The 13,717-nt window shown below is 41.8% G+C and overlaps 1 protein-coding gene across 7 annotated transcripts in view; it reads left to right on the top strand.

Moving 5' to 3' along the window:
* Window positions 1-13,717, top strand: part of ROBO2 (roundabout guidance receptor 2) — a 1,624,265-nt gene that overhangs the window by 1,549,786 nt on the left and 60,762 nt on the right. For 4 of the 7 annotated variants that reach the window (XM_075335083.1, XM_075335077.1, XM_075335079.1 and 1 more), the window contains exons 18-19: window positions 360-386; window positions 1,257-1,325. The exons of 2 other annotated variants lie outside the window; for them this stretch is intronic. In XM_075335083.1, the coding sequence (XP_075191198.1) occupies window positions 360-386; window positions 1,257-1,325 (96 nt within the window). The remainder of the gene's footprint in view (window positions 1-359; window positions 387-1,256; window positions 1,326-13,717) is intronic. One more of the 7 variants, XM_075335081.1, reaches the window with a different exon arrangement.

Here is a 13,717-nt window from a genome sequence, read left to right on the forward strand (position 1 = left end):
TGTGTTGGCTTTCCTATAGGTGCAATGTCTGAGTGATAATGCAGACCTTCAGATGAGAGTGCTTCTGACAATCTCAGCTCTGCTACATCTCAGCCTATGTGTGTAGGGGTCGATATGTCTGTGCCTATGGGATGCACTATGCGCACATTCTCATTACCACCACTAGTGACTTGCAATGTATCACTTGATATATGATAACTCTCCATTGGCTGCTGAGTGGCTATTGCTTCAAAGAAAGTCATGTGCCCATGCTGGGAAGTGTCGCTCTCATCACTCGATCACTCGATCACTAGAATGCTTTGATCTTTTTCTCCAGCCGAGCTTATAACTCAAATTGTCTTTACCTTCTTGTTTTGCAGTTCAGTCCTTCACCTTTACCCCTGCAGGTACTGTCCATTAGTCTGTGTTACCTCTACACCGCCATATCATTGAAATCATTAGCTCTCAGAATTAAATATAATTAAGTCACATCAGCACAATTGCTAACTACCATTATTAATTAGGATCTGGCTAGCAATTATTGCTGTACTTGAATGGACCCAGTCTACCCCCCTTCTGGATCATTCATCATTAGCAGACCCACCAAGTTTCTATACATTTACTTAGCGATATCTTAAGTTTGATATTAATATAAGCAATCATCCTCCAAAATGATTGCTGAAAGGATTGTATTTATTTCTGAGAGACGTATATACCATCAAGCCTGCTAATAAGATTTCTTCAGCTCCGCGTGCAGGGAATTATCTTCTAACTAGCCTGTGAAGCTTAAAGAGTACCTGTCACTTGCCATAAATGTGTAATTTTTTTGCCTGGTATAAATGCACCTGTTCTCCTGATTGTGGTGTTGCTTTTCTTTTGTTTCTACGCCTCTCTGTTCCTGAGATATAGCCTCCTATACCCTTTTCACTAGGTGGGTGTGGTCTTCAAGAACACGCCCACAGAGGAGAGTTAAGGGTCACACCCACTGAGAACAACAGACTAGATTACCATACAGGGAATTTGGGGTCATATCTCAGTAACAGGAGAACACAGGAACAAAAATAAACCATCTCCAGATTCAGGAGAACAATGACATTATGCACACGAAAAAAAATCACATATTTATGGTAGGTGACAGGTTCCCTTTAAAACCATTATTTCACCAATTCCAGTATGTGCTAGATACATTTTACACATCATTGACACTGCAACATAGATTATTACAAGTTGTATCCAAAAATAGGCGAATATCCTCTTTTTCTACATCCTTTACTTAGATTCCCCAGATACAACCATGCACCACAAAGTTGCACTTGGCACAAAGAAGGGGAGCTGGCACAATGCAGGTATATCTATTTGATATAATGAAGAAATAAAGCAAGATTTATATATGGCAGGCTACTTTCAATTATATTTTACCTATCTAGTAAAATTATTTGCAGCAGAGCCAACTAAATATAAGCCGCAATATATCATCATGCCACTGGAGGGCAAACATTTAGCCTAATAGTTAATAGGGGCATTTGCACGTTTTGATATAAGGTTTAACTAATTTGACACTTCTAATGCTTACGTTTGCTATATGTAAAATTTGGACCCTGGTAAAATAAAATTTTGTAGGGGGGAGATTATTTATTATTAAATTATTTTATTTATTTTTTTATTATTATTATTATTATTATTATTATTATTATTATTATTATTATTATTATTATTATTATTATTATTATATTTATTCAAATTATTAGATTTATTATTTATGAATTTATTATTATTATTTATTATTAAATTATAATATTATTAGATTATTTAAGCAACTTGTCTATATAGGTGGCCCTATAGGAGATGAATGTAGATGTATCTGCCATATAGACATGATGCTTCTGTTAGCAAACATGTTCAATTATTTCAAACATAAAAGACTACAGAGTATAGGTATATTTGGTTTGCATATAGTATCTCAATTAAATGCCCAATGTATAGGTAGTGTAACCTAATAAAAGACTAGGTAAAATAATTGTATTGGCCAATTTTGAGGATCTGAGATTGGGATCCTATGGGACCGAGTTAATATGGTCAAGGAATGAGAGGTCACAGATGCCAGGCCAACATCATTATAGGCTGGTCGCTCCTGACATTTGATAGATCAGGTCTTATTTAGGTTCTGCAGTCCTCTGACTCTAAACATAGACACCTATCAATCATCTGTAGGGGTTGACCTACCTGGAAAGGGCGCTCAATTATGCTAAATGAACTAGGGCTTTATTAACTTTTGATGTTTATATGGCATCTTAAAGAGAACCTGTCATTAGGGTTATGCATGTTAAAAGAAAGGTATGGCCATAATGTCGCTGTTATACCGAGTCAATAGATACCCTCCTGGAAGAAATCCAAAGCCTGGTTGTTGTTTAATCATCATTAGAAGTTTGACCTTCCTACATTTTCGGTGCATTGGGGCGAGACTGAAGGTAAGGTCTTAGGCTCTGCTGCAACTCCTCCACTGCCTAAGGTGTCTGTATCTTCCTCCTTTTTAAAATTGTCTATCGGCGCTATCCTAGCCATGAGTGGTGCTTACGCAGGTTTATCTTCAGTAAAATGTTTTCAGTGGCGTTGACATCATGGCTCAACCACCGGTGAGCCAAGAGCTCAATCTGCGCATGCGCCTCCAAAGCGTCATTTTCCTGAAGACTGTCGGGGGATCAGTCTGGTGAGTGTCGCTCATGTCTATGATGGCACTAGTGGACAATTTAAAAAAGCAGGAAGATACAGACACCATGGCAGTGGAGGGGTTTGAGCAGAGTCGAAGACCCTACCCACAGTCCCAATGCACCGAAAACTTAGGAAAGGCAAACTTCTGATGATGATTAAACAACAACCAAGCTGCAGATTTCTCCAAGGAAGGTAGCTAGTGAAACAGTATAACAGTGCCATTATGGCCATACCTTTATTTTAACATGCAAAATCCTGATGACAGGTTCTCTTTAACAAGAACCTGTCAGAAGGATTTTCTTATCTAACCAACCAGATGTTAGATTAGCATCTGGGCTTTCCAAAGCAGTCCATAGTTCTAAAAGTAGAAATAGGACTTATTAAAAAAGTATATTAATCACAATACCTACTGGTAATTACCTTGAGGACACAGGAGTACTTTTCCTGGAGTCAAGGAGGTGGAGTTGTTCTGTCAATAGTCAAGTAGGTGGCGTGATCCATGCACAAAACCTCCTAAGTTTGCCCTGATTGATGACATGCATTTATATACCGTGTGTCCACCCATATCCTGTCCACCACCATTAATTTGAGAATGGCGGCAGCTATAGGCATAGAAGTGGTGTCTAAGTATAGTAAAGTAGCCATGCGCTACGCAATGAAACCACCTATAGCGCCACCTGGTGGAAAACAACGGAGTTAGTATTTTTATCTCGAAAACAGAATGAGATAGAGAAAAAAAGTGAAATAAAAAATTGTAGGGCATCATCAATTCAATACGAATCGACACCTTGCACACAGAAATGCTATGATATGAAACCCATGACCCCCCCCCCCCCAAAACATTGAATGTTGATCACGCATGTGGAGCTCATTTAACTTTGATGCTCAAAGTGGCCCCCGTCAGCTGCAATGCACATCTGGACTCTGGACAGCATACTGTATCTTGCTGCATGTTGTGCAATATGGTAGGTGACACGTTTGCACAAGCATCTGTGATACGTCGTTGTAGGTCCTGCAATGTTAGTGGAGGGGTCGCATACACCTGCTGTTTGATGTGACCTCACAGAAAGAAGTCCAATGGGGTCAGGTCAGGTGAGCGTGGAGGCCACTCCACACAGCCATCATACCCAATGACTTGTAGGAAGGTCTCGATGAGGTATCACTTCACGTCCGCAGCCTTGTGAGTTTTACACGTTCTAATCATAGCATTTCTGTATGCAAGGTGTCGATTCATATTGAATTGATGATGCCCTACAACTTCGTAATTCACTTTTTTTCTCTATCTCGTTCCTTTTTGCGAGATAAAAATGCTAACTCCGTTGTTTTCCACCAGATGGTGCTATAGGTGGTTTCATTGCGTAGCGAATGGCTACTTTATTATACCTAGACACCGCTTCTATGCCTATAGCTGCCGCTATTCTCAAGTTAATAGCGATGGACAGGATATGTGTAGACTGTGAGCCCTCGCGGGCAGGGTCCTCTCTCCTCCTATACCAGTCTGTTATCTACTGTTAATGATTGTTGTACATATACCCTCTTTCACTGTAAAGTGCCATGGAATAAATGACGCTATAAAAATAAATAATAATAATTATAGACACACTGTATATAAGATATACTATATATAAATATCATATTATATAGACTAAACAAAAATATAATTGTAACATCTTTAATTTTGCAAATAGTTGCATTACTGGAAAGCACTGGAACTAATATAACATCAGGTTGTGGCATTCGAAAAGGAAAAACCCACTTACAAGTTTCCTTTAACCCCTTCATGACCTTTGACGTATATTTACGTCAAAGGTTGTGTCCCTGCCTTTGATGCAACATCACATGCTGAGCCCATATCTTTTCCTGCACATGACGGCTGATCTGATGGCTGATCTAAGGGGTACTTTGCATGCTGCGACATCGCTAGCCGATTGTAGCGATGCCGAGCGCGATAGTCCCCGCCCCGTCGTAGATGCGATATCTTGTGATAGCTGCCGTAGCAAACATTATCGCTACGGCAGCTTTACATGCACTTACCTGCCCTGCGATGTCGCTCTGGCCGGCGACCCGCCTCCTTCCTAAGGGGACGGGTTGTGTGACGTCACAGCGACGTCACACGGCAGGCGACCAATGGAAGCGGAGGGGCGGAGATGAGTGGGATGTAAACATCCTGCCCACCTCCTTCCTTCCGCATTGCTGGTGGATGGCGGGAGCAGGTAAGGAAATGTTTGTCGGTCCTGCGGCTTCACACACAGCGATGTGTGGTGATGCAGGAACGACAAACAACATCGTACTTGCGGACGTACCGACATTATGAAAATGAACGAAGTGACACAGATCAGCGATTTTTGACTGTTTCACGCTCGTTCATCTTCTCTCCTAGGCTTTACACGTTGCGACGTCGTTACCGGCACCGGATGTGCATCTCTTTCGATTTGACCCCGACAATATCGCAGTAGCGATGTCGCAACGTGCAAAGTACCCCTAACAGCCGCAGGTAAATCGAAGATCCGCCCACAGCTGTTAACCAGTTAAATCCCACTGTCCATATCTGACGGTGGCACTTCACACACATCGGCAGGGAATGCGTCATTCCCCTGCTCCCATCGGCACTCCCGTGATATGATCACGAGGTTCTGATTTGTTGACATGAATGCCAACATTCATAAGAGATCATGATGTTTGCTATACAGAGCGGTGCTGATGCTGATGCCCTGCTCTGTACAGCACAAGTGATCGGAAGATCGCAGCTTCAAGTCCCCTAAGAGAACTAGTAGATACAATAAAAAGTGAAAAAAAAGTTTTAAAAATATGAAAAAAAACCCTCAGAAAAGTTCAAATTACCTGTCTTTTGTTCCGTGAAAAATAAAAACAATATAAAATTACACATCTTTGGAATCTTTGCATTCACAAATGTCCGATTTATGAAAGCGTAGAATAAATTAAGCTAATTGGTAAAGAGCGTAAGAAAGATAAAAAAAAAATCAAAACAGCAGAACTAGGGTTTTTTTGTCTGCTGCAACATTGCAATATAATGCAATAAGAGGTGATCAAAACATCATATTTACCCAAGAATTGCATCAGTAAAAAATCAGCTCAGGGTGCAAAATATAAGCCATCCCGAAAAATAAAAACATTACGGTTCTCGGAAAATGGTGCCAAAAGTGTTTTTGTTTTTTTTTTCCAAACGTCTTAATTTTTTTTCACTACTTAAATTTAAAAAAAAAACTTTACATGTTTAGGATCTACGAACTCATACTGACTTGGAGAATCATACTGCCAGGTCAGTTTTACCATATATTGAACCTGGTAAATAAAAAATCCAAAAATAATTGTGGAATAGCACTTTTTTTTTGCAAATTCACTTAACTCTGAATTTTTTCCCAGTTTTCCATTACACTATATAGTAAAATGAATAGTATGATCCAAAAGTACAACTCGCCCCGCAATAAACAAGCCCTCATATCGCTATATTGACAGAAAAAAATAAAAAAAGTTATGGCTCTTGGAAGAAGGGGAAAATGGCACGGTCTTGAAGGGGTTAACTAACTCATAGATAAGGACTGTAATGTTGTCGAAGGTAATGAGAAGAATCTGTATTGATTGGCACATGGTAATACATGATCTACTTAAAGGAGTATTCCAATGATGGGCTATTTTGACCAGCAATCAATCATTTCAGTGCTATGATCCTTTCTTAAAATTAATGGGCTCTGTTTTAAAAGGAAATCCTGTAGAATGACGCCTTTTAATTAAGACAATTAGAGATTCACAAATCTATGAGAGAAGCGTTCACAGGTCTCCATAATATCGGCAGATGCAGAAAACGAACGAATGTCTGGAATAATCCTTTTGTTTTAGTACAATGTCATTTTTTTTTTTTTTAAATGCTAGATGTATAAAACTTCCACCAAATTGATGTATTTAAAGCAGATTTGGCTATTTTTCATATTTGGATTTATGTATTTTCTTCACTGATGTCCATCATTTTTTTTACATGGACATGGCTATATTATTATTATTATTATTATTATTATTATTATTATTATTATTATTTATTATTATTATAGTGCCATTTATTCCATGGTGCTTTACATGTGAAAATAGGGACAAGTACAACAATCATAAACAATACAAGGCACAGACTGGTACAGGAGGAGAAAGGACCACAAGGGATCACAGTCTACAAAGGATTGGTGAGGATACAGTAGGTGAGGGTAGAGCTGGTCATGCGGTGCTATGGTGGACGAGGGTTACTGCAGGTTGTAGGCTTGGCAGAAGAGGTGGGTCTTCAGGTTCCTTTTGAGGCTTGTCAAGTTAGGCGAGAGTCCGACATGTTGGGGCAGAGAGTTCCAGAGTATGGGGGAGGCACAGTAGAAATCTTGTATGCGATTGTGGGAAGAGGAGATGTGAGGGGAGTAGAGAAGGAGATCTTGTGAGGATTGGAGTTTACGTGAAGGTAAGTACTGAGAGACAAGGTCATAGATGTATGGAGGAGACAGGCTGTGGATGGCTTTGTAGATCATGGTTAGTGTTTTGAATTGGAGTCGTTGGGCAATGGGAAGCCAGTGAAGGGATTGGCAGAGAGGAGAGGTCAGGAAATAGTGGGGGGACAGTTGGATTAGTCACTTTGCACTAAAAAAAAATGTGAATAGTCTTTTATTGAGAAGAACTTGTAGGACCAGTAAACGCACAGACATTTTGGTCAAAGACCTTCATCAGTGTGCATGCAGGAGGTCCTCAGAAGGTATAGCAACTTGGCAACTGGCGTAGTCAGGTATGACTGCTGTCTATGGTGGCATTGCCACCAGGACCCCATGCACGCACACTGATGAAGGTCTCTGAGACCACAGAGCAAGAGGTTGCAATAGTCCAGGCAGGAGATAATAAGGACATGCACTAGTGTTTTTGCAGCTTATATGAATACTTGTGTTTTTTGGGGACAAGTTTTACTTTTGCATGGTACCATTAATTTTACAATGTGTTGTACTGGAAAGTGGGAAAAAATCCAACTGCAGTAAAATTGCAGAAAAACAAAATTCCACAATTGTTTTTAGGGTTTTTTATTTACAGTGTTCATTATATCGTAAAAATTACCCAGCAGTATGATTGTCCACTATTATTATGGAAAGACCAAACACATAGTCTTTGGGTTTTTTTTTTATTTAAGCAGTGACAAAACATTTGAAAGTTTGCAAAAATAGAAAAATGTTACTGCCATTGTCTGAGATGTTTTCAATTTTCAGTCAATGGAGCTGTTTTTTGTGCCGTAAGATGATTTGATTGATATAATTTTACGATAGATAAGTTTCAATCACCTCTTATTGCATTTTTTGTCATATTTAGATGTTTTTACCAGTCTGGTTAAATTTTTTTAAATGTTAAAGAACGGACTTTTACATGCAGTATATAGCGATACCACGTATGTGTATTTTTTTTAATGGAGGAAAAAGGAAGTAATTTGAACTTGTATGGGTTTTTTTCCCACTTTTTCAAATCCTTTTTCTTCACTTTGTGTTTGTCAGTTGGACTTGAAACTGTGATCCTCTAATCACTCGTGCTATATACAGCATTAAAGGGAACCTGTCAGCAGATTTGGGGCCTGTAAGATGCGGCCACCACCAGTGGGCTCTTATATACATCATTCTAACATGCTGTATATAAGAGCCCAGGCCGCTGTGTAGAACGTAAAAATCACTTTATAATACGTACCTAAACGGTCGCTGCGGTGGAGTTGGGTTATATGAGTGTCTCCGTTCTCTGGTGCCGGCCATCTTTGTCATCCTTCTTCTAAAGCCGGGGTGGATGACGCGTCCTACGTCATCCGCACTCGCCGACATTGAGGTCATGTGCAGGCGCACTTTGATCAAAGTATTGTAGTGTGCCTGCATGGGACTGGCGAGTGTGTATGACGTAGGACAAATCATGCACCCAGGCTTCAGAAAGAGGACAAAGATGGGTGAAAGAGAAAGCGCCGGACCGGAGAACCCTATATGACCCAACTCCACCGCAGCAACCGTTTAGGTAAGTATTATAAAGTGATTTTTACGTTCTACACAGCGGCCTGGGCTCTTATATACAGCATTTTTGAATGATGTCTATAAGAGCCCACTGGTGGTGGTGGCCGCAGCTTATAGGCCCCAAATCTGCTGACAAGTTCCCTTAAGACAGTATTGCTGTGTATACCAAAAATCACGGTTTCTTATGAACAGTAGTCAGAAGCAGGCATTCACAAAAGTCATGACAGGCATGTCATCAGCAGACCGATGGCCATCATGGCAAGTCATTGGCACTCGTGATGGCGTTACAGTGGCACCAATGAGTACATAGAATAATGCACACTCCTGCCGATGTGCTGTAAATGCCACTCTCAGAGATTTACAGCGGTATTAGGCAGTTTAACAGCCACTGGCAGAGCTCCACTCTATGTGTGCTTGATATGCAGCTATGAAAGGCCGGCAAAGATGTGGTCTCAGTTCATGACCCACATCAATGTCAGGTATACATAACTGTACGTCATATGTAGATAAGGCGATGTCTTATGTTCTTGTTTCAGGAGCTTCTAATGATTGATAGTTCCGACCTACTGAATGGTTGGGCTGCTGACTAAAAATGTATGTTCCTGATGCTACAGTAAAAAACAGCCTTGTTTCTGAAGCATTGGAGAAATGCATGGGAACTGAAGTTGGTCAGATCACGTGATCAGGACAGCTTCACAGCAGTAATTGCCACTTCATAAGCAGAGATCTTGGTGAACTGCAGAGCTTTTTTTTGATAACCAGTGTTGTACTCTATACTTACCGGGTTAGTAATGGAGGTGTATGATAGACCCCTCTCAATTACTAAGTCCTGGGCTTGATGCCACCTGTCAATTCACAGCTGACATCAACCCCATATATTACCCCGGTTGCTAGTGCACCAGAGCCTGGCGAAGTGGCAGAATTAGCTCATCCAATGGATGTGCCACTTTTGAGGAGGTTTCGGGCTACTATTTTCAGGCTGGGAATGCCCAAGTAACCCTGGCCAGTAATACCAACTGCAAGCTATCTGCTGTATCTTGGTTGGATATCAAAAATAGTGTGTGGGGAGGGGTGATTAATAAGTCCTCATTCAGACATTGGTAATTTTTTTGATATGCAAACAAAAAAAAAACAGTCTGAGTTTAATCACAGCTATTGATGTGAATTTCATCAGATTTTAGGGTCAGATGTTACCGTAAGAATGAACAGGTTTCTGAAGCGTCTCCTATCAAACAGTCCATGGAAAGTGTCCACTACAGGAATAGCATTCAAGTGCTGTATGACTTTTTTCACAATCCCCTAGAATTGTATTGTCAAGTTTGATCTGTTACTTAGGTCAGAATCTGGTATGTGTCTGTGATTTTGCGAGGACGACTCGGTCTATAAGAATTAAGGGACAATAATAAGAATAAGCGAAAAACATGCATTGAATTTGTACATTTAAATGTATCCAAAAACAAAAAATACCTGGGCTCGGACAGCAGAAGGTGCTGCCGAGCAGGAATATTTTAATTACAATGGGATCTGACAGTCGGCTTCATATTGATTAACTACTGACTGGTTGGAGTATATTGTTTCCAGTCCGCGACTGTCTGATATTCAGGATTCTTATATTTAATCTCCTTTTTCGAGTTTATTACAGAAATGTGTTGCCTTTTAATTAAGTTAAGTTATAGGCATTGCTCTAGTATTAGGAGTATTGCTGACCTGCTAGCTCCAGCGGCCTCACAGTGCCGGATTTGTCTGGTAGATGGTGCACCTGCATGGAGTCCAACTGCCACAAATCCTTGTTTGATGTGTTTCATTGTCTATTGTCTTGGTGTATAAGAAATGTACATGTGGAGGCAAAAGTGTCAGCGCACTATGGAGTCAGGTAGTTATTATATATCTTTAGACTTCCCCAATATACATAAAATTATCAATTAAATTGAAGAAATGGGTATAGGGCACAAAAACCGCCTTCATGCTATGGCCCCTGTGTTGGATCGGTCTACCTGGTGGCTAACTCTATCCTTGTGAATGACTTTTATACCTCTGAGATCACAGAGATTTACACTTGGTTTCCTCTTCTGTATTTACAATATGACTTTTCTTGAAGCATAGCCAGTCAGCAATGGTTAAAGTGACTCTTCTCCGTAAAGCACCGTTGTATGCGTTCATTTATTATTACATATTATTATGTAGCAGTCAGGCTCATCTCTGTTACAGTGGCCCAAATCCACTAGGGATATAAAACCTGTCATCAGTTTTGGTGTAAAAAGTGATTGGTAGCCAACAAGCAGACACTTCTTTCCATGCCTGGACATTTATGTCAGTGCCTATATCTTTTTAAAACTGTAGAATATTGGGTTTAGGGAATCCTGAATGGATTCCTATTAAACCAACACTCCAGCACATTTTTTTTCAGCAGCGGAGTGTTACTTTAAATCTAAGCCCCTTATCTTATACTCATCTTCTGCGGTCTTCAAGGTTTACCAACACCACTTCAGTCTCACAGCGCCATCTTGTGACTGTACATTCTGACTCAAAAGTGACACTCCCATCCTGCACAGCCTGACACTTTCCAAACAATAGTCACCCTCCCATCCTGCACAGCCTGACACTTTCCAACAAATTGTGACACTCCTGTCCTGCACAGTCTGATACTATCCAATATATAGTGTAATAGTGACACCCCCATCCCGCACAGTCTGACACTACCCAATCAAAAGTGACACTCCCATCATGTACTGTCTCACATTGTCCAATCAAAGTGAGACACTCCCATTCTGTTTATCTGACACCACCCAATCAAAAGTGACACTCCTATCTTGCACAATCTTACACTGCCCAATCAATGCTTGCACTCCCATCTTGCACAGTTCTTGCACAGTCTGACATTGTCCATTCAAAAGTGACACTCTCATCCTGCGCAGTCTGAAATTATCCAGCCAATAGTGACACTCCCATCCTGCACAGCATGACACCATCCAATTAAAAGTGACACTCCCATCCTGCACAGCATGACACCACCCAATCAAAAGTGACACTCCCATCCTGCACAGTCTGACACCAGCCAATCAAAAGTGACACTCCCATCCTGCACAGTCTGACACCAGCCAATCAAAAGTGACCCTCCCATCCTGTACAGTCTGACACTGTACAATAAATAGTGACACTCCCATCCTGCACAGTCTGACACTGCCCAATCAATGCTTGCCCTCCCATCTTGCACAGCCTAACATTGTCCAATCAAAAGTGATACTCCCATCTTGCAAAACCTGATACTGTCCAACCAATAGTGACACTCCCATCCTGCACAGTCTGACACTGTCCAACCAATAGTGACACTCCCATCCTGCACAGTCTGACACTGTCCAACCAATAGTGACACTCCCATCCTGCACAGTCTTACACTGTCCAACCAATAGTGACACTCCCATCCTGCACAGTCTGACACTGTCCAACAAATAGTGACACTCCCATCCTGCACAGTCTGACACTATCCAACCAATAGTGACACTCCCATCCTGCACAGTCTGACACTATCCAACCAATAGTGACACTCCCATCCTGCACAGTCTGACACTGTCCAACCAATAGTGACACTCCCATCCTGCACAGTCTGACACTATCCAACCAATAGTGACACTCCCATCCTGTACAGTCTGACACTGTCCAACCAATAGTGACACTCCCATCCTGCACAGTCTGACACTATCCAACCAATAGTGACACTCCCATCCTGCACAGTCGGACACTGTCCAACCAATAGTGACACTCCCATCCTGCACAGTCTGACACTGTCCAACCAATAGTGACACTCCCATCCTGCACAGTCTGACACTGTCCAACCAATAGTGACACTCCCATCCTGCACAGTCTGACACTGTCCAACCAATAGTGACACTCCCATCCTGCACAGTCTGACACTGTCCAACCAATAGTGACACTCCCATCCTGCACAGTCTGACACTATCCAACCAATAGTGACACTCCCATCCTGCACAGTCTGACACTATCCAACCAATAGTGACACTCCCATCCTGCACAGTCTGACACTGTCCAACCAATAGTGACACTCCCATCCTGCACAGTCTGACACTATCCAACCAATAGTGACACTCCCATCCTGTACAGTCTGACACTGTCCAACCAATAGTGACACTCCCATCCTGCACAGTCTGACACTATCCAACCAATAGTGACACTCCCATCCTGCACAGTCGGACACTGTCCAACCAATAGTGACACTCCCATCCTGCACAGTCTGACACTGTCCAACCAATAGTGACACTCCCATCCTGCACAGTCTGACACTGTCCAACCAATAGTGACACTCCCATCCTGCACAGTCTGACACTGTCCAACCAATAGTGACACTCCCATCCTGCACAGTCTGACACTATCCAACCAATAGTGACACTCCCATCCTGCACAGTCTGACACTATCCAACCAATAGTGACACTCCCATCCTGCACAGTCTGACACTATCCAACCAATAGTGACACTCCCATCCTGCACAGTCTGACACTGTCCAACCAATAGTGACACTCCCATCCTGCACAGTCTGACACTATCCAACCAATAGTGACACTCCCATCCTGTACAGTCTGACACTGTCCAACCAATAGTGACACTCCCATCCTGCACAGTCTGACACTATCCAACCAATAGTGACACTCCCATCCTGCACAGTCGGACACTGTCCAACCAATAGTGACACTCCCATCCTGCACAGTCTGACACTGTCCAACCAATAGTGACACTCCCATCCTGCACAGTCTGACACTGTCCAACCAATAGTGACACTCCCATCCTGCACAGTCTGACACTATCCAACCAATAGTGACACTCCCATCCTGCACAGTCTGACACTATCCAACCAATAGTGACACTCCCATCCTGCACAGTCTGACACTATCCAACCAATAGTGACACTCCCATCCTGCACAGTCTGACACTGTCCAACCAATAGTGACACTCCCATCCTGCACAGTCTGACACTGTCCAACCAATAGTGACACTCCCA

Source organism: Anomaloglossus baeobatrachus, chromosome 2 (genome assembly GCF_048569485.1).
Source record: "Anomaloglossus baeobatrachus isolate aAnoBae1 chromosome 2, aAnoBae1.hap1, whole genome shotgun sequence".
NCBI lineage: Eukaryota > Metazoa > Chordata > Amphibia > Anura > Aromobatidae > Anomaloglossus > Anomaloglossus baeobatrachus.